This window comes from Crocuta crocuta, unplaced genomic scaffold, assembly GCF_008692635.1.
Source record: "Crocuta crocuta isolate KB4526 unplaced genomic scaffold, BGI_CrCroc_1.0 scaffold334, whole genome shotgun sequence".
Classification (NCBI taxonomy): domain Eukaryota; kingdom Metazoa; phylum Chordata; class Mammalia; order Carnivora; family Hyaenidae; genus Crocuta; species Crocuta crocuta.
The window spans coordinates 1,767,798-1,791,478 of record NW_027533260.1 but is presented as its reverse complement, the minus strand read 5'-3'; the positions used below and the strand labels follow the sequence as shown (position 1 = coordinate 1,791,478).

Sequence of the window (23,681 nt, the reverse complement as noted above, 5' to 3'; positions counted from 1 at the left end):
CGGCCTCTGCACGGCCAGGAGCGCCCCCCTCCGGCGACTCCGCGCAGCGCCCCCCAAACCCCCTCCACCTTGGCCGCGGCGGAAGCGGCCTCCTGCGAAAGGCTCTTTCTCACCAGTGCCTCCTGGGCGGGTGCAGAGCTTGGCTCCAAGTCTGGAAGAAACAGAAACTGTGAAGAGCGCCCAGGTCGGGACAAAGGAAGCGGATTGCATAGCACCGGCTCTACGCGTTCCAGGGGCGCCTCGGGGGCGGGGGACGGGCTCGGTCGGTTAAGCGTCCGACTGCCGCTCAGGTCGTGATCTCGCGGTTCGTGGGTTCGCTCGAGCCCCTTGGCCGACAGCTCAGAGCCTGGGGCCTGCTTCGGATTCTGTGTCTCCCTCTCTCTCTAACCCTCCCCTGCTTGCACTCTGTCTCTCGCTCTCTCAGTAATACAAATAAACATAAAAATTTAAGAAAAAGACAGTTTCACAGTTTATGTTGCTGTTTCAAAAGACATGAGACAGATTCTTGTTGTGGCCTCAAAATATAAATATAAATATAAATATAAATATAAATACAAATATAGGATTGAGTTTTGTTGTTTATGTACATGTGAATCTGTGTATGCATGTGTGTGGTGGGCTGGAGGGTTTTCATTTATTACATTGATTTTTTGATTGTGATAAAATACATACAACATAAAACATTTAAATCGTTTATAGGCGTACGGTCCAGTTGCATATACACATTCACACTGTCGTGCCGCCCTCACCACTATCCGGAACTTTTTCATCTTCCCAAACTGACACACTGAACCCAGTAAACACTAACTCCTGTGTCCCTTCCCCAGCCCCCACCAACCACCATTCCACTCTGGCTCTATGATCTTGCCTACTCTAGGCACCCCATGTAAGCGGACTCATACGATGTGTCTCCTTTTGTGTCTGGTTTATTCATGCTTTTATTATACACTTTTGTAATTTTAAAATAACTAAAGATTTGGGGTAAAATGTTAAAAGCAGGGGCATCAAGATGGTTCAGTCGGCTGAAGATCCGACTCTTGATTTCGGCTCAAGTCATGATCCCAGGGTCGTGGGATGGAGCCCTCCATGATGAACATAGAGGCTGCTTAAGATCTCTCCCCCTCCCTCCCTCTCTATCTATCTCTCTCTCCCTCTGCCCCCCTCCCCCGCTTGTACTCTCTCTAAATTCAAATCAAATCAAATCAGATAAAAGTAACTTTTTTGACAAATAAGCAGGATAATGGGGAGATTTCCATTTTCTGCTTTATTTCTTCTTTAGATCTTCAATGTTTCTGTGATGAACACAAATGACTTTAATTTGATCAAAAGATACCAATAAATATTGAATGTATGTGAGAATTTACAGCACAATCTCGCAATCTGGAGAAAGGGGAGTTTAGAGAAGAGATGATAAGCAGGAAGCAGAGCCATTTTGGATTTGTTGAAGGGGACTGATTTTTTTATGTTAGTAGATTTGTTCATGGATACCTATTTAATACAATTTTTTAAAAAAATTTTAACTGTTTTATTTATTTCTGAGAGACAGGAAGACAGCATGAGCAGGGGAGGGCCAGACAGAGAGGGAGACACAGAATCTGAAGACAGGCGACAGGCTCCGAGCTAACTGTCAGCACAGAGCCCGATGCGGGGCTCGAACCTACAAACCGTGAGATCATGACCTGAGCTGAAGTCAGACGCTTAACCAACTGAGCCACCCAGGCACCCCTATTTAATACACGTTTTTTAATTTTTTTTCTTTCATAGTTTATTGTCAAGTTGGTTTCCATGTAACACCCAGTGCTCATCCCAACAAGTGCCCTCCTCCATGCCCATCAGGTTTTTAATTTTTTAAAGTTTATTTATTTTCAGAAGGAACGAGTGTGTGTGTGTGTGTGTGTGTGTGTGTGTGTGTGAGAGAGAGAGAGAGAGAGAGAGAGAGAGAGAAGGAGGGAGGGGCAGAGACAGAATCCCAAGCAGGCTCCACGCTGCCAGCACAGAGCTTGACATCGGGCTCGGTCACATGAACTTTAAGATCGTGACCTGAGCTGAGATCGAGTCAGATGCTTAACCAACTGAGCCACCCAGGAGCCCCCATGGGATACCTATTAACTGTATAGTTGTTACTTGCTAACCACAGTGCTGGGGGTACAGGCCTCCGTGCTGAACAAACATCTGACCCTTGCCCTCAGAGAGGGGAAGGGGCAGCCTTGTATTTAGACATTTTGGACACACCCTCCTTGTCTCCATCGCATCCCTGCCCTTGAAGAACCACTCTTCCCCTTTCCATGTCGTCTTGGTGGGGCTGTAAATCACAGTCTCCCCCACCCCCATTTAAGGAGTAGGCATGAGACCCAGGAGGGCCAGTTAGAATACTCTATCCCCAAAACCAGGATAATTGGTTCAAGATCCAAACAGAGCCAATCAGAGTCTTCCTTGAGACTGATATCTCAAGGTGTTGCTAGGCAGAATATAAGTTTGAGTCCACAGGGAGCAATATTGACTGCCACTTGGAAAGGCCTGAGGATAGACTGAAGCTAGAAACAGACAGAATCAACACATGAGGGGAATGAGGTAAGGAGAGAGAGAACAAGTGAGTCCTGACAACACCACTTACTATGGCCTTAGATTCATCTATACCTAGTCTTACACCACAACACTTTCCACTTACATGGGTCCAAAAAAATCAACTTTACTTAAGCCCTTTTGATTCTTTACATGCAAAAGAGTCTAGACTAATACATCAGGTAATCACGATATTAGTAATAGGATAACAATTACTATTGCAATAGGTAACATTTATTAAATGCTTATTAGGTACCAGGCACTGCTCTAAGGTTGTTCTATCTAGTAACTGATTTAGTCCTCAAAAATAATTCAGTGAGGTGGGTACTAGTAGCATCCCTACTTTATAAATGAGGAAATGACATTAAGTCACTTACCCACAGTCACATAGCCCGTCAGTGGCAGAGCAGGGATCTGAACTCAGAGAGTCTGGCTCCAAAGCCCATACTCTTAACTACAACAGGAATGAACACAGTAATAGCAGCTCCACCAAGGAGCTGTGTAAACACTGAGAAGGGGCAGGTCACTCAGCCTGGAAGTCAGGGAAGACCTCCTGGATGAGGCGATCTATAATCTTCGTCTTGAGGAACATGAAGGTGTTTGCCAGGAAGACAAAGCTGGGAAGAGTGTTCCAGGGAGAAGGATCATCATGTGTGAAGGCTCAAAGGTGGGAACACACATTCAAGGTGTGTTTCAGGTAGAGGGGTGCCTGGATGGCTCAGTCGGTTAACTGTGCGACTCTTGGTTTCGGCTCAGGTCATGATCTCATGGTTCATGAGTTTGAGCCCTGCAATGGGCTCCCCACTGAAGGTGCAGAACTTGCTTAGGATTCTCTCTCTCTCCCTCTCTCTCCGCCCCTCCCCCACTCATGCATGCACTCTCTCTCAAAATAAACAAACTTTAAAAAAAAAAAAGTGCAGACAGGGACAAGTGCTTCAAAGGGGTCAGGATGTGGGGTAGAGCCATGGTGGACCGGGATGACAGGGGAGGCCAGAGACAGCACAGGCCGGACCACACAGGGCCTCCAGCCCCGGGCTGAGGGGCTACGACTTGCTCTCAGGGGTACTAGGGAGCTACGGGAGGGCTATGAGCAGGGAAGCAGTGGGATCAGCTCCCGGTGTGGGAAGACCCCGCTGAGGCTGTGTGAGATGAACTGGAGGGCGTAAGACTGGAGGCCAGGAGGCGAGGGAGGAGGCCGGGGTGAGGTTCTGGCCGAGGGAAGCTGAGGCCGGAGCGGGGCTGTGGGAGACAGCACAGGGGACTGGAAAAAGTTAGGGGGGCAGAGGGACAGGACTGGGGGGTCTGACAGGGTGCGGTGAGGTGTAGGGGGCAAGCCCCACCCACAAGACGGTAGACAGTGACGGAAACAAAGATGCTTCAACCCTCTCCTCTCATGGAGCTGTGAGCCAGTGGCGGCAAAACCTGGCTTCCTGTTCCCCAACATGTCAGGCCGGGTCCCACTTCTGGGTCTTTACACAGATGCTTCCCAGTAAACAATCACCAATAATCATCGTTAGCCTATTCTGACCAGGGGTTACCGTGCGCCAGGCGCTGGGCTACACTTTACGTGCTAATTCATTTCTTCTTCCCAACCCTGGGTACTATTATTGACTCCATTTTGCAGATGAGGGGACTGAGGCACAGAGGGACAAAATGACTTGCCCGAAGGTCACAGAGCCAGGAAGTGGTCTGGCTGGGATTCAAACCCAATGCCCACATCATGGCCTGTGCTGCCTCACTCTTGTCACTGATTGTGACAGACCAGGTAGGAAGATGGCTCATACCTCCTGGACATCCTCACTCACCTGGACAGGAAATTTGCCAGGCTTCTCTCTTCTCCATTCTGGGCTCCTCCCCTCGTTCCAGACGGCAGATCACGTCGGGTTTGGACCCTGGAGGCCCTACCCCTAGAAAAGGCACAAATTTGGCCAGTCACAGGGAGGCCTCAGGGCTGGGTCCCAGGTCCTGGGTCTGCCAGGGAGATGCATACCTTGGGTGCCTAATGATTAGAAGCTTTACTGGTCAAGGTAAGACTCATTTGTTGAGTACCTACTATATTCCAGAAAGAGCCTGAGCCCTGACGTCACTCTTTAAGGCTCTGGTTCTGTGTTGTTCAAGTTCAATGTGAAATACACACCACATTTTTAAGACTTATTACGGAGAAAGATGTAAAACATCTCATTAGTAATCTAATGATTACAATTACAATTGTGACACGTACCAAAAAGAGCATATTTTGGACAGATTGGGTGCAATAAACTGTATTAGTGAAGTTAATCTCATCTGTTTCTTTTTCTTTTTTTATGCTGTCTCTGCAGATCACTGATTTCTCTCTTCCTCCAGTGGGCTAAATGGTGTTCCCCCCGAATTTTGTCCACAGAAACCTCAGAATGTGACCTTACTTGGCAAATAGGGGCTTTGCGGAGGTAATTTGTTCCGGCGAGGTCCAGCGGGCCCTTAGGGAGGGACCCGCAGACACACGCGGAAGGGAAAGGTCATGTGAAGACAGAGGCCAAGATTGGGCTGATGGGGACACCAGGCAAGGAACAGCAAGGGATGCCGGGGGCCTCTGGAAGCTGCATCCAGGAAGGACTCCGCCCCGGAGCCTTCGGAGGGAGCAGAGCCCTACCCACACCTGGATTTTGCACATCTGGCTTCTGGACTGTGAGGGAATAAATGTCTGCTGTGTTAAGCCGCCAGCTTTGCGGTGACTTGTTACACAGCCCTGGGAAATGCGTCTCCCTACTGACCGTTCCCAGGAGGGGACAAGCTCCCGCCTCAGGAGGCAAACCTTCTTCCCACCGGGGAAGCGAGGAAGGGAGAGAACGGACAGAGAGATGGAGGAGGCCGCCAGGGGCCAGGCCATGCACGGGTCTGAAGCTGGCAAAGGCAGTGCCCAGGATGGTGCACGACTGTCCCTGAGATGGGGGGGTGGGCAGAGGTCTGCGGGGACACTGTGAGCTCAGGGGAGGCCACCAGCTGCATCAAGTTGGACCTCAGGGGACAGACCGAAAGACCTCGTTCTGTACCCACAAGTTGTGCAGAAAAGGTTCACACAGCAGGTTGCCGGCTCCTTCTGGAAAGCCCTGCTCACAAGGCTGCCCTTGGTTGGCGTCTGGGAAGCTGGATTTCCAGAGGGTTCCCAGTACTCCCTGATCGACAAGAGAGGCTGCTGTTTGTGCAAAGAGGGCAGCTTCTGCTGACCACCGGCTTTCCTTCGGGGAGTCTGGAGCTCAGTACGTGCCAGGCCGAGGCCGCTGGCAGGACCAGACCTCAGCGAAACCCCGGGCGCCGGCGGGGTCTCTAACAAGCATCCCTGTTGGACGACACCTCACACGTGATGTCACATCTTGTTGTAGGTCCTGTGGGGCTCAACGGGGAAGGGACTCTGCGCTGGTCTCTGCTAGATGTCGCCCTGGGTGCCTTATCCCTTTGCGGCCTGTGTTCTGTGTCCTTTCGCTGCAAGGAATCTCGGCTGTGAGCACACCTACATCTGAGGCCCGTGGGGCCCCCCAGAGACGCACCCGAAGCTGGGGGCTTGCCTAGGGCCCCGACCCTGAGGCTGAAGCGAGCTCTGGCCGAGTCTGTCCGATGCACGTGTGCAAGTGAGGATGGCTCAGGAAGGGGCCTTCAAGCCACCATTGCTTCCACGGAAAAGGGAAGACAGAAGGACCAAAAAAGAAATTGAGGAGAGACAGACAGACGGACAGACGGACAAACCACTGAGGAGGCCGGAGTAGGGCCAGGGGGTGAGGACAAGCCCAGGTCAGGGCTGGACTACAGGGACGGAGTGGGGGGCGATGGACAGATTGCTGAGGGGCAGAGAGGACGTGCCGGGCTACTGAGGTGGGGGGCGNCCCGGAGGTTTGGAGCAGGTCAGTGTGCAGATGCTGAGCTCAGGGTAACAAATGTGAGAGGGACTTGCAGGGGCGCACGAGGCGGGCGGGCCGGCCGTGTGGGACCAGGAAGACACACTTGAGGGACAGCATTTAAGTGCTTTGGAAAGATCCTGAGATGGAGTCAGATGAACATCTAAGGAGCACGGGGGCTCCGAGATTCTGGGACACGCACTCCAGGAAAGCGTGAGAAGAAGGTGGAGGCACACGCTGAAGATTTTGCAGGACACGTAAAAGACAGGGGGCCCTTGGGGACGCTGGGACTCAAGGAGAAGCCGGTGGAGAGACAGGGACAGCAGGAGCCCAGCCAGGAAGGACCAGTTAGAGGAACAGAGAGGGAACCATGTGACCTCAGCAAAGGTCAGTTGTTAAGCAGTGGGTGGGCACAAAGGAGATGAGGGCAGAAGGGGGCGGGGCCTCACCCAGTGAGAGAAGGTTCTGGTAGTTCTCCAGCATCACGTCCCGATACAGCTCCCTTTGGCCAGGCCCCAGCCGGCCCCACTCCTCCAGGGTGAAGTCCACAGCCACATCCTTGAAGGTCACTGATTCCTATAAGGGCCAATTTTACAGGGTGGAGGGACCCATCCTTCTAGAACTCTGGGGCTGGAGAGGTCATGGGTCAAGAGCCTCCCACTGCTGGCGGTTGAACCAGCTGGAACATTCTAGGCTGTAACATACTGACTCAGCTGATTTGAGACAGTCGCTTGAGTAAAAATGGCCTACAGAGGGGCGCTTGGATGGCTCAGTCGGTTAAGCATCTGACTTTGACTCAGGTCATGGTCTCACGGTTCATGAGTTCGAGCCCCGCGTCGGGCTCTGTGTTGACAGCTCGGAGTCTGGAAACTGCTTCGGATTCTGTGTCTCCCTCTCTCTCTGCCCCTCCCCCTCCCATGCTCTGTCTCTCAAAAATAAACTAAAAATTTTTTTAATTAAAAAAATGGCCTGCAGACATGCAGAAAGTCTAAGGCAGCTGCTAGCCCAGAGGCACCTTGGAAGAAGGTAGCGGAAAGTTCCTTTCTGGGGTGACTCTTTACTGCTATCTGCTGGAAAGTTTTTATAATAAATCCAACTCTTGATTTCATCTCCGGTCATGGTTTGTGAGTATGAGCCCTGCATGGAACTCTGTGCTGACAGCCCAGAGCCAGCATGTGATTCTCTCTCTCTCTCTCTCTCTCTCTCTCTACCCCTCCCCACTTGCTTTCTCTCTCTCTTTCTCAAAATAAATAAATAAATAAATAAACTGAAAAAAATTGCCACAATATACCAGTGTGTGAGGTATAAGATGTAAATCCTGCCACTGAGATGAGGCGTCCTTGTGCAGTGCGTAACGTGCATACCTGTATGTGGCAACCCTAAGAAACACTTTTTTTTTTTAAACTATCAAGCTACTGTGTACAAGAGCGACTCCTGCGTGGCACTCCATCCCAGACCCGAGCTGGATCCAAATTCCCATCCCTGACTCCAAGGATAAGGCTTGGGGGTGGAGCAAAACCATCCAATGCCCTCTTCATTTGGCAACCCAAAAACTCCCGAGCTTTCGATGACTGATTTTTAGACTGTGTCCCAGCTCAGAGCATCCTGCCCCCGTCCCCTCTCCTCCCATACTCCCAGCCCCAAAGCTCCTCCCACACTAGCCTCACCCCCAGGATTAGGAGGGGCAGAAGATCTTCAGGCCCCGGGCAGAGATGGGGATGGCTCTCTGAAGGGGCCACAAAATCATCTTGGGGAAGAGTCTTGGGGAACCCAGACTCACCTGGTCCTCAGCCATCAGGGTCCTGGTGGCCACTGCAGGGTCCTGCGCATGTGCCTCCAGGAGAAGGACGAGGCCTGCGTCTGCAGGGCTGGAGGAGGAGACTGGAGCAGACGGGGGGTCAGTTCTGGCTCAGACAGACAAACACTTTCCCAAAGAGGCCTCGTGGCAGTGGGGGCCCTGGTCTCCTAAGAGACGGAGCAAAGGCTCAGAATAGGCTGCCTGAGGCCCCCATTCCGTACCAGCGACCACTAGGAATAAGGTTGAGCTCACTGCACCCACACAACAGCTCTCAAAGAAGTAGCTAGAGGGGTGCCTGGGTGGCTCAGTCGGTTAAGCCTCCGACTTCAGCTCAGGTCATGATCTCACATTTCGTGGGTTCGAGCCCCACGTCAGGCTCTGTGCTGACAGCCAGCTCAGAGCCTGGAGCCTGTTTCAGATTCTGTATCTCCCTCTCTCTCTGACCCTCCCCTGCTCATGCTGTCTCTGTCTCTCTCTCAGAAATAAATAAAACATTAAGCTCTTTTTCGTGGCAACTCACAGGTGGTAGGCAGCCTCAAGATGAAGCTGAACATCTCTTTCCCGGCTACTGGCTGCCAGAAACTCATTGAAGTGGACGATGAACGAAAACTTCGTACCTTTTTATGAGAAGCGAATGGCCACAGAAGTTTCTGCTGATGCTTTAGGGGAAGAACGGAAGGGTTACGTGGTCCAAATCAGCGGTGGCAATGACAAACAAGGCTTCCCCATGAAGCAGGGTGTCTTGACCCGTGGCCGCGTCCATCTGCTGCTGAGTAAGGGGCATTCCGGCTATCAACCACGGAGGAGTGGAGAAAGAAAGCGCAAATCTGTCCGGGGTTGCATTGTGGATGCCAATCTCAGTGTTCTCAACTGGGTCATCGTGAAAAACGGGGAGAAGGATATATACTCCTGTGTCTCGTCGCCTGGGGCCCGAAAGAGCTAGCAGAATCCGCAAGCTTTTCGATCTCTCAAAGGAAGACGATGTCCGCCAGTATGTTGTGAAAAAGCCCCTAAACAAAGAAGGTAAGAAACCTTGAACCAAAGCACCCAAGATTCAGCACCGTGTCACTCCCCGTGACCTCCAACACAAACGTCAGCACATTGCTTTGAAGAAGCAGCGCACAAAGAAAAAAAAGAAGAGGCTGCAGAATATGCTAAGCTTTTGGCCAAAGAGGCCAAAGAAAAACGCCAAGAACAGATTGCCAAGAGACAGAGGCTGTCTTCTCTGAGAGCTTCTACCTCAAAGTCTGAGGCCAGTCAAAAATGAGATTGTTGTAAGAGGAACAAATAAATAAGATCAGACATCAAATAAATAAATAAATAAATGAAACATTTAAAAATTTTTTTAAAAATTCCGGGGCACCTGGGTGGCTCAGTCCGTTAAGCGTCAAACTCTTGATTTCAGCTCCAGTCATAATCTCATGGTTTTGTGGGTTTGAGCCCCATGTTGGGCTCCACACTGACATCCAGGAACCTGCTTTGGATTCTCTCTCCCGCTTTCTCTCTGCCCCTCCCCCACATGTGCTCTCTCTCTCTCTCTCAAAAAAAAAAAATAAAATGCAATTAAGATTATAAAGCTTAAAAATCCCTCCCCCCCCAAAAAAAATCTCTGACAGAGAAAACTTGTTCAGGCTATGGTCACCCCCGCTCATTCATCAAATATGCTCGGAGACTCGAGCAGCGTTGGTGATATAGTGGTGAGCATAGCTGCCTTCCAAATATGCTCAGAGACTTATGTGAGGGTGACACGCTCATGGGAGGACAGAACGATGGGTGACATGCAACTCCGCCCGAAAGGGGCTCCCTGCCCGGTGGGCGAGGCAGGCCTGGACACAGACCAGGCAGTGGGCTGAATAATGGCCCTAAAAAGATGTCTTGTGGGATGGACCTGTGATGTGATTAAGTAAGCGCCTTTACACAGGAAGATTATCCTGGATCATCTGGGTTGGGTCCTAGATGCAATCATAAGTGTCCTGAGAAGAGGGCGACAGGGGTGGTGGGGAGAGATCAGGGAGAGAGGAGAGACCCAGAGAAAAGAGAACACGCTCAGGATAAGGAGGACCGAGGCAGAGGGCATGATTGTTCCTGGTACGCGGAGGCTTTCGTGTCAGACATCCCAGGGTGTGATCCCAGGACGACCCCTGGGACCAGGGAGACGCCACGGGGTCTGTTTCTTGACCTGCGAAGCGAGGAAACACACAGTATCCCTCCTGACTTCGGGCAAACAGCAGGCGCCCAATTCCCGCGCGCTGAGGTAGTCCAAGCGGTGCGTGGCAGAGGCGCCCTGGGGCAGCCTAGAGACTGATAGGAGGGGGCGGGACGCCGCCCACAGCGCCCACCCAGGCACGACGCGGCCCCGTCCCCTGAGCGCCCGCCAACCTGCCTGGCATGGTCTACACCCACCGGCTCGGGCTCCGGGCTGCCAGGTCGGGACTCACCTGTGCGCCCCCCGCGGGTGACGGCTGGGCGGCCAGGCCTTCCCTCCCTCTGGCGGGCCGCGGAATGCGCCTGCGCGGTTGCTGTCTCGGAACTATTTAAACCCTGGTTCTTTAAACTCGGCTTCACAGTTTGACTACATTTCCCAGAAAGTTTTGCGGGTTCACGCTCCTCGGGGCCTAAGGTCTCTACAGGCGGGGGAATGCTGGGAAATGGAGTCTGGGAGTACGATGTGGGGCCAGAGAGAACCCTGGTACTGAGAAATGTCTGGCTGTACTGGCACCATCAGTAATATTCCAGTTTATTCCAATTTAGTAATATTCCAGTAATATTCCAATTTAGCTAGAGTCTTTTAACTGCCCTCCACAAGAGGCGCCGTTAGAGTCCATTTAACCCAAGTTTCCCCTGTAGCTGAAGTCCACAGGACACATAGCAGTTGGCCCCATCTAAACTGTTGCTGAATGAATTGAGACTATGTCACTAAATTACTCGATATCTCTGGGCATCTGGTCCCTGTTTGCCTCAGTGTCACCTGTCGCCTAACACCTCTGTAAGAAATTGACCCCTACAGTCGGAGCTGGAAGATGTATGTCCAGGAGTGCAAGGATGGTTTGATATTGGGCTATTATATAATTTGCTAATTGATATGACATGGTTACAGGTAGTTAGGACCTAGTGTAATATGTGTGCTTGATGGATATAGCCCAGGGCATTGTATGAGCACAGAGGAGGGTCTTCAAGCCAGTCTGGGCAATCATGGAGGACTTCTGGAGGAAGTCTCAACTTGGCTGTAACTTGGAAAATAAGAACGAATAGGCTAAGAGACATAAATGTGATCAATTAATGCAGAGAATGAGGTGGGCTGTTCCAAGCAAAGGGAATAGAGCAAACAGAAGCCTAGAGAGAAGAAAGAGATATAAATAGCTCTTTATGGCTGGCATGCAAGGGTGGGATGTGGGAGTGTGCTATAATCGAATGTTTGAGTCCCTTCAATTCATATGTTGAAGTCCTAATGTGACTTTATTTAGAGGTAGAGCATGTTGGGAAGTAATTAAATTCAAATGAGGTCAAAAGGGTAGGGCCTTGGTCCAATAAGATTTGATGTTGTATAGAAGACAATGGGCACAGAGCTTGCAGGTAGTAAGGGCTCAATTACTCTAGGACCCTGTAGCAAGGGCCACACAGCATAGTGGTTAATACCACTTATTCTTTGTGCAACACTGAAAGTCATCAACCTCTCTGTACCTCCGTTCCCCCACTGTACATGGAGAGATAATAATTACCTTAATAAATGAGATTTGAATAGGTTGATATAAGTAAAGCCATTAAAACAGTATGTTACAGGGACACCTGGGTGTTCAGTCTGTTAAGTGTAGGACTCATTTCAGCTAAGGGCATAATCTCACATTTCATGAGTTTGAGCCCTGCATCAAGGCTCTGCATTGACAGCACAGAGCCGCTTGGGATTCTCTCTCTCTCTCTCTCTGTCCCTCCCCCCTTCCCCTCCCATTTGCTCTCTCTGTCTCTAAAAAATAAATAAGTAGGGGCGCCTGGGTGCCTCCTTGGTTAAGCATCTGGCTCAGGTCATGATCTCACATTTTGTGAGTTTGAGCCCTGCATCAGGCTCTGTGCTGACTGTGCCCACCCTGCTTTGAATCCTGTCTTCCTCTCTCTCTGCCACTCCCCTGCTCTCTCTCTCACTCTCTCTCTCAGAAATAAACATAAATAAATAAATATCTAAAAGCCCGTATGTTACAGAAAACATCACCTTCATGTTTGCCATCAGTATTATTAACATTACATGTTATTTTTAAAAGTTATTAATAGTTCCGACCTCTTGACCTTTGTATATGCTGTTCCCTCTGTCAGGAACGTTCTGTCTCTTGGAAAACTACGTTACTTGCAACAAGCTTTTACAGCCATTCCTACGGGAACGTTTCCCCTCTCCCCACCCAGCCCAGCTGGAGCAGGCAACTCGGCTCGCTCCAGGGATTCCACAAGAACGTCCAGAAACCTAGCGCTGATATTATAAGAATGGTATTGTAATCATTTGATAACTGTCTCTCCGGCCCCAGACTGTGCTCTCCCGGAGCATTCATCACACTGTAATTTCTTTATCCGGTTACTGTGCACTGTTCCAAGGAAGGTTGGGAGTAGCTGGACTTGTAGAGTGAACAACACTGCCAACCTAAGACCCCTAGGCTAGAGTCTTCGCCGGAGTGGACGTGGGTCAGGACACCAGCTTAAAAAACAAACGCGAGGTCGAGCATCTTTGATTTCTCTGCTGTAGCCCTGCCCCCGGCCTGCGCGCTTAGTGAGGGTGACGTCATGCGTGCCCGGAGCGACGTCACCAAGGCCACCAGAATCTGTTACCTCCAACGAAGGGCGTCCGCGTGGGCAGGTGGGGGGCGGGGTGGGGGGAGAGGAGGCCGGAAAGTACCATTTCCAGAATCCTTTGGGTTGGCGCTTCTGCTCCACGTCTCCCAAATCGCCCCATTCCAAGTGCTCTCTACTGCGCATGTGCCAAAACCGGTATCCTGGCAACGGAATGCTGGAGTCCAGCTCTTTTAAGTGCACACTCTCCTGCCATTTACTGTAGTGGTTTGGTAGTATCTATGGCAACAGACCCAGTTGTGGGGAGGAGAGGATTCTGGGAAATGTAGTTAGGGTCCGGTGAGCTAGTTCTACACTTAAAACTTTATTTGCCAATCTCTAGCATAAAAAATATAAGCAACACTCAGCCCCAGATGTTTCCCTGTCACCTCATAATGGTAACAAAACGTGTCTTGGGTCGGTCTTTAGTATTTGAAAAACTTAGTTGCCCATACTACTTTCGGACAGATTTCACATTTAAAAAATTTAATTTCTGGGTTCCCTTGAAAACTCAGAAGCTCTGGGCGCCTGGGTGGCTCAGTGGGTTAAGCCTCTAACTCTTGATTTCCCCTCAGGTTATGAGATCTGATCAAGCTTCGTGAGATCCATGCTGCGCTGTGTGCTGACAGCGCAGAGCCTGCTTGGGATTCTCTCTCTCCCTCACTCTCTCTGACCCTCCTCGGCTCGCTTGCTTTCTCAAAATAAACATTAAAAACAACAACAACCAACTCTGAAGGTCTGAAAACACTGGGCTGTTATTTCACCGCAACCACAATGGACTGGAGCTGAGTATTTTCTGTCCTCTATGAATGCGAGTGTTAACTTTATCTTCCTTGACCCATGCAATATTTGGGGTCCCCATCCCAGACCCTGAGGAAAGCCACCAAGCTCTTTTCCCTGGCATGTAAAGGCCCTCAGTATATGGATCAATATCCTTTTTGCAGGCTTCCAACTCCCCTCCCCCTTCTCATTTACTTAACAAATATTTACTGAGAGCCTCCTCTGGGGCAAGCATTGGGCTGGGGACTAAATCTTCAACTACATTTGATTTTTCTTATCAACCCCCATCCCTCCCACCAAACACCTTCATTATCCAAATCCTGAATGAGATAGCAACAGTTTTCTGTTCAGGAGCAGAAGGACACTATGCTCTCCGCATGTCTTTGCTTCCTACTTTGGTTAGCAAGTAGCAAGAAATGTATCTGCATCTATTCAGGAACACAGAGGGTGAAAATTTAAGAGCTCAGACAGGGAGGGGGACCTGTATTCTCTGCATTGACTACTGTTGTTACTGTCCCAGACCATGCTTGAGGGTCCCACTACGGAGGGTGTCATCTTTAGGATCCCAGAGTAGGAATGGTTGTTTTTTCAAACCCTCATCGTAGGCCGTCCATTCCTCTTGAAGGTCCAAATCACTCCTGCTTTGATGTAGGGCAACTGGTACCTACAGATGAGTGAGACCTGGTCCCAACCGTTGGGGAGCACCCAGTTGGGTCCTCCAGAAACTGGCAGAGACTTTGAGGAATTTGTCATAGACTTTATTAAACTTCTTTTCCTTTCCCCTTACAAACCTCCAAACCACAGCCCTACTGCAGCAGGAGTTTTCGGTTTTGCCTGTAAGTAATAGCCCTGGTCGGAGAGAAAAAGCCTGGAGGTTACAAAGAGAACTTCAGGTCCCTGCAGATCAACCGTCCTCCGCCCCCAAACTTCCCTCCAATCATCAGCCTTATGTGGCTCAGCCTGTGACATCATGGGTATCTGGGCAGATTTCTAGGGTTCTCAGCCAATCAGGAGGAGGGAGGAGAGAAAATTTGGGACAGGTCCTGAGCGTAAAATGTGGAAACAGAAAGAGTGGGAGAGACCAGAGAGGTAGAGGGAAGCCACGGAATTGCCATGGATGTCACAGAGGCCGAGGGGCGAGACAGAGCTTGGGCAAGAAGCTGTGGAGGAAGAGAAACAAGATTCAAGGCAGAATGGGAAATCCAGAGAAGTGAGAAGGGAAGACAGGGCAAGGCAGAAATGAAGACTGAGTGAAGGCTGTGGGAGAGGTTCAAACCTGGGGGAAGGGGAGAGACAGGTGGGGAAGGTGCTGGAGAAAGAGAGGGGAGATGGGAGGGGAAGAGGGAGGTTTAAAGAAGCAGAAAGGGCTGACAGGGCGACAGTCTGCAAGGCAGATGGGATGGGAGCCAGAGACCCAGAGACAAGGAGAAACATTCAAACACAGAGGCAGAAAGAGACTGAGGGCACAGATTCAACGTGGGGGCAAGGGGGCGGGAGAGAAAGAATGGGACTGCAGGAGGGGTGTGGCCGAGAAAGCCACACGGGAGAGGCTGAGAAAGGGAGGGAGAAGGGGACACAGAACAAGCTCACAGTGAGGGCTGACACTCGTGCGAGTGCAGATTTAACTCACCACCGGGTACCGGGGAGAGGAGGGGGAGGGGCAGGAGGGGGAGGCAGAGACCGACGGAAAATGGGAGAAGAGGAGAGGGGGAAGGAGAGATGGAGACACAAAGTGAGCGCAGAGAGGGGCGCCTGGGTGGCTCAGGCGTCAGACTCTTGATCTCAGCTCAGATCATGATCTCACAGTTTGTGGGTTCGAGCCCCGCCATTGGGCTCTGTGCTGACAGTGCAGAGCCTGGAGCCTGCTTCAAGTTCTGTGTCTCCCTCTCTCTGTGCCCCTCCGCTGCTCGTGCTCAGACTCTCTCTCTCTCTCTCAAAAATAAAATAAAACATTAAAAAAATAATAAAGTGAGTGCAGAGGGGCTCCCAAATGACAGAGTGACTGAGCCAGGGCAGTGCCATTTTTGAAGGGTCCAGTGGGGCATTTGGAGGCCTCAGAAGAGGGCAGGGATGACTTACGAAGCCACGATAACCCCGAAGGCAAGGACAGCCAGAAACACAGAAATGGTGACAAACAGGGCCTGCTGCTGCTGGTATCCACGCCCCTTCTCATACTGCAGGTTCATGCGCGGCTGCCTGTCAGCTGGTGGGATGGGGGAGACAACCTTGACTTCCAAGTCATCACCCTTCCTTGGCCTTGCACGCACACCCACCCCCTCCCCCAGACAACCTGGGCCTCTCTCCCCTCCTCACCACCCATCCCCTGTCCCTCCCGGGGTCTGACTGCATCCATTCCTCAAATTCTGTGTCCCAGGCACTGTTCTAGGTGCTCTGGGTACTGCCGTGAGCCCCACCGGCAAGCATCCCTGACCTCACGGCCCGACAGCCTATATGGCCCATCACAATGACCGCGAAGCGTCTAGCGCTGTCAGTCTGCATCTTCGCTGGGGACCCTGAAGGTCCTTGGGAGCCCCATTCTGCATCTTCCAATCGTCCCCCCATCCCTGCCTTTCATTCTGCCAGCGGAGCTTCTTGGCTCCACCTTCTGAATGGATCCCGAGTCTGATCCACCTCCCCGGCGACCTAAGGTCCAGCCCCCATCAAAGCGCCTCTCCGGGGATTCCGGCTTCTCTTCACCCTACAGTTCCCCACATGGCCCCCAGAGGGCGCCCATTCACACCTAAGCCTTTCACGTCCCTCTTCCCTCACAGCCTTCCGTGAGGGCGCGTCTCATTCAGAATAAAAGCACCAAGTCCTCATCATGGTCCACCAGGCCATGCATCAGGCTCTGTGCTGACCGCTCAGAGCCTGCTTCGGATTCTCTGTCTCCATCTCTCTCTCTCTCTGACCCTCCCCCCCCCTTTTTTTTTTTAAATTTTAACGTTTATTTATATTTGAGAGACAGAGAGACAGCGAGTGAGCAGGCGAGGGGGATAGAGAGAGGGAGACACAGAATCTGAAGCAGGCTCCAGGCTCTGAGCTAACTGTCTGCACAGAGCCCGACACGGGGACTCGAACTCACAGACCGTGAGATCACGACCTGAGCTGAAGTCAGCCCCTTAACAGACTGAGCCACCCAGGTGCCCCAACTCCCTCTCAAAAATAATATATAAACATTTTTTTAAAATAAAATAAAATAGGGGAGCCTGGGTGGCTCAGTCGGTTAAGCGGCTGACTTTGGCTCAGGTCGTGATCTCACGGTCTGTGAGTTCGAGCCCTGTGTTGGGCTCTGTGCTGACAGCTCGGAGCCTGGAGCCTGCTTTGGATTCTGAGTCTCCCTCTCTTTCTGCACCTCCCTGCTTACTCTCTGTTTCTCTCTCTCTCAAAAATAAATAAACATTAAAATAATTAAAATAAACATAAACTTAAAAAAGAAGTGGAAAACATTTACAATTGAATAGTATGAGAAGTCCTTTCGTTGTGTCCTGGTTGGAAATAATCAGCTGTGAAAGATATTCTGGGGACATTTAGGGAAGTTGCAAAAGGGACTTAGAATCCCTTGATATTGAAGAATTGTTGCTAGGTTTTTTTCGGTATGAGAATGGCCTTGTATTTTCGTAGGAAATGCCCTTATTTTTTAGAGGTGCACCATATGGGCGAAAGCTCACAGTGCTTGAATACTTTTAAAATACCATGTCTATGGGGCACCTGGCTGGCTCAGCTGGCAGAGCATGTGACTCTTGATCTTGTGGTTGTGAGTTTGAGCCCCATGTTGGGCATAGAGCTTACTTTTTAAGAAATACTATGGCAATAAATAAGGTAAGTGAAGCAAATGTGGCAGAATGTCCATCTGTCAACATAATTTGATAGGAAGTGCTACTTCAGAGTGTGATCAGGGTGAGTGTGACCTGTTTGAGGATGTGAACTTGGAGACTTTTTTGAAATGAGGGAGTGAGAGGAATAGTGTGACAGAGAGAGAACAGCACGTGAAAAGTTCCAGCATGATTATTCGAGCTTGATAGATATATGGGGGCTCATTGTACTATTCTCTCTGCTAGAAGGATATACATTTAAAAAAATCTCTGAATAATTGAATGAATTCAGCAGATCCTTCTGGACTACCCAGGTATGGCACTGGCTAAAAACACAATGTCTTTCTAGCACCTGCCATTCTGGCAATAAAGACATCTTAAAGTTACAGGTATCTGGTTGGTTCAGTCGGTGGAGCATATGACTCTTGATCTCAGGTCATGAGTTCAGGCCCCACATTGGGTGTAGAGATTACTTAAAAATATTTTTAAAATCTTGAAGAAAATAATCAATAAAAATAAAGCTACAGTGGGGTCTTCCTTATTTAACAGTAGGGGGAAAACAGATTTCAGAATGTGGAAGCAACATCTGGCGAGTGCAGGACTGAAGGCTATCTGCAGGGGAACGCAAAGCCCATCTGCTGGGTCATGGCTGTCTTCATCTCTCATGCACCCCTGGCTTCCCCCACCCCCAGGAGCTTACCAAAACAGTACTTTCTTTGGATACAGCTTGGACTGATCTTCTGGCAATGTAAACAGTCCAAGACAACTTCTTTCAGCAAGTCTGGACAGGAGGGAAAGGGGGGGGGGTGAGGGCAGATATCAGAGGAATGGCAAGGGCACAAAGGCAGCGGGGAAAGAGAAGACGCACTCCCTTGGCTCTCCTGAATTTGGAGGTTCCACGTGCAGCAAAGCAAGCTGAGCAAAATGCACTGATTCGCATAAATAATGAATTTTATACAGGGGCGCCTGGGTGGCTCAGTCAGTTGAGCATCCAACTGGATTTCCCACTCAGGTCATGATCTCAGGGTCCTGGGATGGAGCCCCGTGTTGGGCTCTGGGCTGAGCGTGGAGCCTGCTTAGGATTCTCATTCTCTCTCTCCCTCCCTCTACTCCTTCTCCCTTGTTCATGCTCTCTCTCTCTCTCTAAAGAAAAAAAAAGTAAAAAATTTATATAATCATTGAAGAGCTGAATTGCAGTTGTCCAGTTGACCAACATCTGTTTGTAGACATTGAATTAAGTAAACAAATGCTTAATTAAATGTCTACAAATAGAACATTTGCATTTCTATATTCCTGTTTTGCAGCCCTCTGTGACCTGAGCTAGATGCTCACTCATCATCTCCTCCACTTTCGGCCATGCAAAAAAAGACTACATTTCCCAGGCTCCTTTGGGGTAGGTTGCAACCATATGACCAGAGTTCTGGCCAATGGAAAGTGGGCAGAGAGGTGGGGCCAATTCCCGGCCAGGACATTAGAGTTCCTGTAGGAGTTTTCCTCTCTTCCCCCTCCGAAGCTACCTTATAAGCCACAACAGAGGGGCGCCTGGATGGCTCAGTCGGTTGAACACCTGACTCTTGATTTCTGTTCAGTTCATGATTCCAGGGTTATGGGATCGAACCCCAAGTAGGGCTTTGTGCTGAGCATGGAGCCTGCTCAGGATTCTTTCTCCCTCTGCCCCTCTCCCCGGCTTGGGCTCTCTCTAAAATTAAATTTAAAAAAGAAGCCACAACCTAGGTGCAGCCTATATCCTGAGTCACCATTTTTGAAGAACTGTTCAACTCTCAGTGGAATTTGGGTAGGAGAGAAATAAATCTTTCCTTTGTTCAACCACGGAAATCTGGGGTTTGTTTGTTACTACGACATGGCTTATCCCATCTGACTCCCGTCCCCGCCAAAATCCTTTTTTGCAGGTTGCAACCACTTGCAAAATCCCTCGGAAATCAGCGATCCCTGGATACTGTAGCTTTGGGGAGGAGGAAACACCAGATGGAGCAGGTGATGGCGGGGGTTGATTTGGGGGAGACAGGGTAAAGAGGTGCAGGAGGGGAGAGAAGGGACAATAAATCCAGGACTCACGGCAAGTTCTGCGATTGCAGGCTGCGAGAGAAAAGAGCTGAAGTGAGTTAAGTCAGGGCAGCGATTTGAGAATTTCATGGGAAGGGACCAGGAGGGAAAGAGCGCAGGGAATATTGGGGAGAGGCAGGGAAAGCCTTCTCTGTCATGGGGTGGGGTGGGGGGGTTAGTGAGCAAAGGGTTTGGGAGGAAAAGTGGGAGAAGCGGATGGAATGATAATGGGGGCGGGGAGGGGAGCTTGGTGGAGAGAGATGCCTCACCTTTTACTTCATACAATTTTAAAACTTTCTTGAGCTCCTTGATTACACTCTCCCTGAGAGCTATCAGTTCTTCCAGCAGAGGCCCATCTGAGGGGGGAGAGAGAGAGATCCTCGTGGGGTGGGAGGCACCCAGCAAGCCCACCCCGTCTGCAGCTTCAGAGAGATGAGGAAACTCCTTTTCATTCACCAGGAGTAACCAAGACTGGGTGTTACTTAGGTCCGCTGGGCAGATCTGTGGTCCTGGAGGTCCGACATCTAGCTCCTGATCCACTGTGGGTGCTCCAGGATGGACCACTTCCACGGGCCTCAGTTTCCTCATCTGGTAAGTAGTAGAAGGGTGGACTTGGTCACCTCTCCTTTCCTTTCTCTGATCCGCTCTCCCGTCTTCTCTGTCTACACTCACTCCTTCATACAGCTGTTCTCATCCAGCCTCATGACTTTGTTACCTACATCTGCACCATCCAATATGGCAGCATTCTATATGTCTGGTTTCCTCCTTTTTTGAAAGCTTTCTTGAGCAATAACTCACAAACCATACATTCACTCATTTAAAGTGCACAATTCAGTGGTTTTTAGCATATTCACAGGGCGGTGTAATCATTGCCACCATTTGAGGCTCCTCATTACCCCAAAAAAGAAACCCTGCACCCCTTAGTGTGTATTGCTCTTTTAAAGCTTTCATATTCACTAAACGGTCAGGTAATTCTAAAAAAGGAGATAAAATCTGATTTGTTTTAATAACACCATTCAAATGATGGTTATTTCCTCCTGATTCTGGGACTATTACATGTTCCTCTTTAAAAGAAAAAACGGCTGAGGGGAGGAGAAAGGAAGAGGAATGGAAAACTATGCAATTTGACAAACACGGGGAAGCAAGCAAGCCTCACCCTCAGTCCCTCGACCCTAGGACACGCGGCATCAGTATTTCGGTGACCTCCCTCCTACCGCTTCCAGGCATTGCTTTCTACAAGCCGCACACGTGCACGCGCGTGCACACACACAAACCCACACACATTTCATCTTCAACGAAGATGGTGGGCTCTTCTGCGGGGTCCGCTTTCCTGCTCTAGCTTTCTTTCTTTCTTTCTTTTTTAATTTTAATGTTTTTTATTTATTTCTGAGAGAGAGAGAGAGAGACAGCGTGAGCGGGGGAGTCAGAGAGAGAGGGAGACACAGAATCTGAAACAGACTCCAGGCTCTGAGCTGGCAGTCAGCACAGAGCCCAACGCGGGGCTCGAACCCACAAACCGCGAGATCGTGACCGCGAGATCGTGACTGAGCCGAAGTCGGACGCTTAACCGACTGAGCCACCCAGGCGCCCCCTGCTCTAGCTTTCAAAGTGGGGCAAACCTTCTGGGGCTTAAGTCTCCCCACCCGCCACCGGCTCTTGTCCACAGGGCCCTCTCCTGCCCTCTGCTGGGGGACCGTCAGAAGGCCCTCGAATGACTAACCCCCTGGGGCCACTGACCACAAAACCGCAAGGCACCCGCCCTGTAGGGTGGTTAGCAGCACAATGTCTGAGCTGTGTTCTTTGGCAAAGTCACCTAACTTCTCTGAGCCTCAGTCACCTGCTCTGTAAAGGGCAGATCACGGTAGCGCTCACGGTGATGAACTGTCCTGGACTTTGAGGACACCACTTTAGCATCCTGCCAGACGACACACACTAAAGGCTATGTGCACGTTTTTGTTTTGTTTTGTTTTGTTTTGTTTATATCCAGGGGAGGCGTGGTGGACCCGCGGAAAGGGAGGGCGGGGAAGGGGACTGGGAAAAGGCTTTCCCCCTTAGCTCCTACCTCTTAGAGAATTAACCAGTAAGTGGCTTGTTTGGTTCTTGATAAAGGACGCCACGTGTTCTAGGTGATCTATCCCTGGAGGCAAGAAGGGAGGAAATTCCAGTGGGTCCCCCAGAGAGCCAAGGGACACCCCCATCTTCCTCCAGGACCGGTCCCATCTTCCCCTCTTGGGGACTGTGGTCCCCGAAGCGTCTCCCACCCCAGCCTGGGGCTACGCCCCACGTGTCCCTTTTCCCTCGCTGTGCCAGGCCCCCTCCCCTCTCCAGCACGCACCCACTTTCCCCACAAACGCGTTCAGAGCGTAGTCCCGGAAGAAAGGCCCCTCCATGCCCAGCAGAAGGGTCTGGGCGCGGACCTGCAGCTGCTCCTGAAGGAAGCGCTTGGGGATGAGGGCCAAGCGCAGCTGGGTCAGGGCCTCCTGCACCGAGTGGTCACACTGCAGGCAGCCCCGGCCTCCGCGGGCGCTCAGGCCCAGCAGCAGCAGCAGAGCCAGGGCCGGAGGCATGGCCAGGCCTTTGTGACGTCATGGAGAGAGAAGCTGGCCGGCCCCACCCCCGAAGCAGGGGCGGGGTCAGGGAGGAAGAGGAGGAAGGGAGAATTCCCTGTGTGTATAGGCACCTGTTTGCTGGGCACTTGCTATGTGCCAGGTGTGGTTCTAGAAGCTAGCAAGAGAGTCTAGAAAAACAGAGAGCTCTGCCTTGCCCTCCTGGATCTTACATTCATTCAGGCAACCCATATTTATTGAGCACTGTGTGCCAGGCTCTGTTCTAAGCACCCGATACAGAGAGGAGGCTAACAGGCTCTGCTCACATGGACTTACATTCGTTTGTTCAACAAATTCCAGTGGAGCAGCCACTGCTGGAGGTAGACTGAATAAGACGGACGCAGTCCTGGGGCGCCTGAGTGGCTCAGTTCGTTAAGCATCCAATTCATGATTTCCATTCAGGTCATGATCTCACAGTTGTAAGATCGAGCCCTGGGTCAGGTTCCATGCTGGGTGTGAAGCCTGCTTAAGATTCTCTCTCTCTCTCTCTCTCTCTCTCTCTCCCTCTCCCTCTCCCTGCCCCTCCCCCACTCACTCTCTGTCTCTGCCTCTCTCTCAAAAAAGAAACCACTAAAAAAAATGGGCAAAGGCCTCGAACAGGCATTTCTCCAAAGAAGATATAAGAATGGCCAATAAGTGCATGAAAAGATGCTTCACATCACTGAGCACCAGGGAAATGCAAATCAAAACCACAATGAGATGCCACCTCACACTCATTAGGATGCCTACTTACCAGGAAAACAGAAAATAGCTAGCGTTGGCAAGGATGTGGACACATTGGGACCCTTGTGCACTGTTGGTGGGAATGTAAAGAACTGCTATGGAAAACAGTATGGAGGTTCCTCAAAAAAATTAAAAAAAATATCTAGAAAGATCTGGAAATTTCGCTTTTGGGTAAATACCCAAAAGAACTCAAAGCGGAGCTCAGGGGCATTTGTCCACCCATGCTCACAGCAGCATTATTAGCAGAAGCCACACTGTGGAAGCAACCAAAGTGTCTACCGACTAATGAGTGGGTAAACAAAATGAGAGATACATTTACAAAGGGAGATTATTCACTCTCAAAAAGGAAGGAAATTCTGCCAGGCTACAACATGGATGAAGGCCATTATGTTAAGTGGATAAGCCAGTCACAAAAAGACACATACCGTCTGATTCCACGTCCAGGAGGAATCTGGAGTATTTAGAGTTGTGAAATTCGCACTCAGAACGTTTAACATTGGTTTGATTGATTCAACCCTGATCAGACTTTCCCAAACACCTCCTAACTCCTCCACTTCCATATCACCTCCTCTAAGAAGTCCTCCCAGGTTATAAAATCATGCCTACCTTTGTTGTCCCCTGCTTCAGGGATCAACAAACTTTTTGAAGGCCAGGTTGC

The 23,681-nt window shown here is 50.5% G+C and overlaps 1 protein-coding gene, 1 long non-coding RNA gene and 1 pseudogene across 2 annotated transcripts; 1 reads left to right on the top strand and 2 right to left on the bottom strand.

Annotated features, from left to right (window-relative positions):
- Positions 1-92: 92 nt before the first annotated feature.
- Positions 93-7,096, bottom strand: LOC144217445 (uncharacterized). The gene is made up of 3 exons (XR_013330913.1): positions 6,881-7,096; positions 4,368-4,469; positions 93-151 (listed from the first exon to the last, which is right to left on the bottom strand). It is a non-coding gene; the product is annotated as an uncharacterized LOC144217445 (long non-coding RNA).
- Positions 7,097-8,769: 1,673 nt separating this feature from the next.
- Positions 8,770-9,496, top strand: LOC144217732 (small ribosomal subunit protein eS6 pseudogene; annotated as a pseudogene).
- A 5,058-nt stretch (positions 9,497-14,554) lies between these two features.
- On the bottom strand, positions 14,555-22,261 carry IZUMO2 (IZUMO family member 2). Its single transcript, XM_077747357.1, has 7 exons — positions 22,030-22,261; positions 21,757-21,831; positions 19,964-20,050; positions 19,707-19,727; positions 18,331-18,411; positions 15,898-16,021; positions 14,555-14,667 (listed from the first exon to the last, which is right to left on the bottom strand). Exons 1-7 carry the CDS (start codon positions 22,259-22,261, stop codon positions 14,625-14,627), a joined length of 663 nt encoding a protein of 220 aa, XP_077603483.1. The 3' UTR covers positions 14,555-14,624.
- Positions 22,262-23,681: the final 1,420 nt, after the last annotated feature.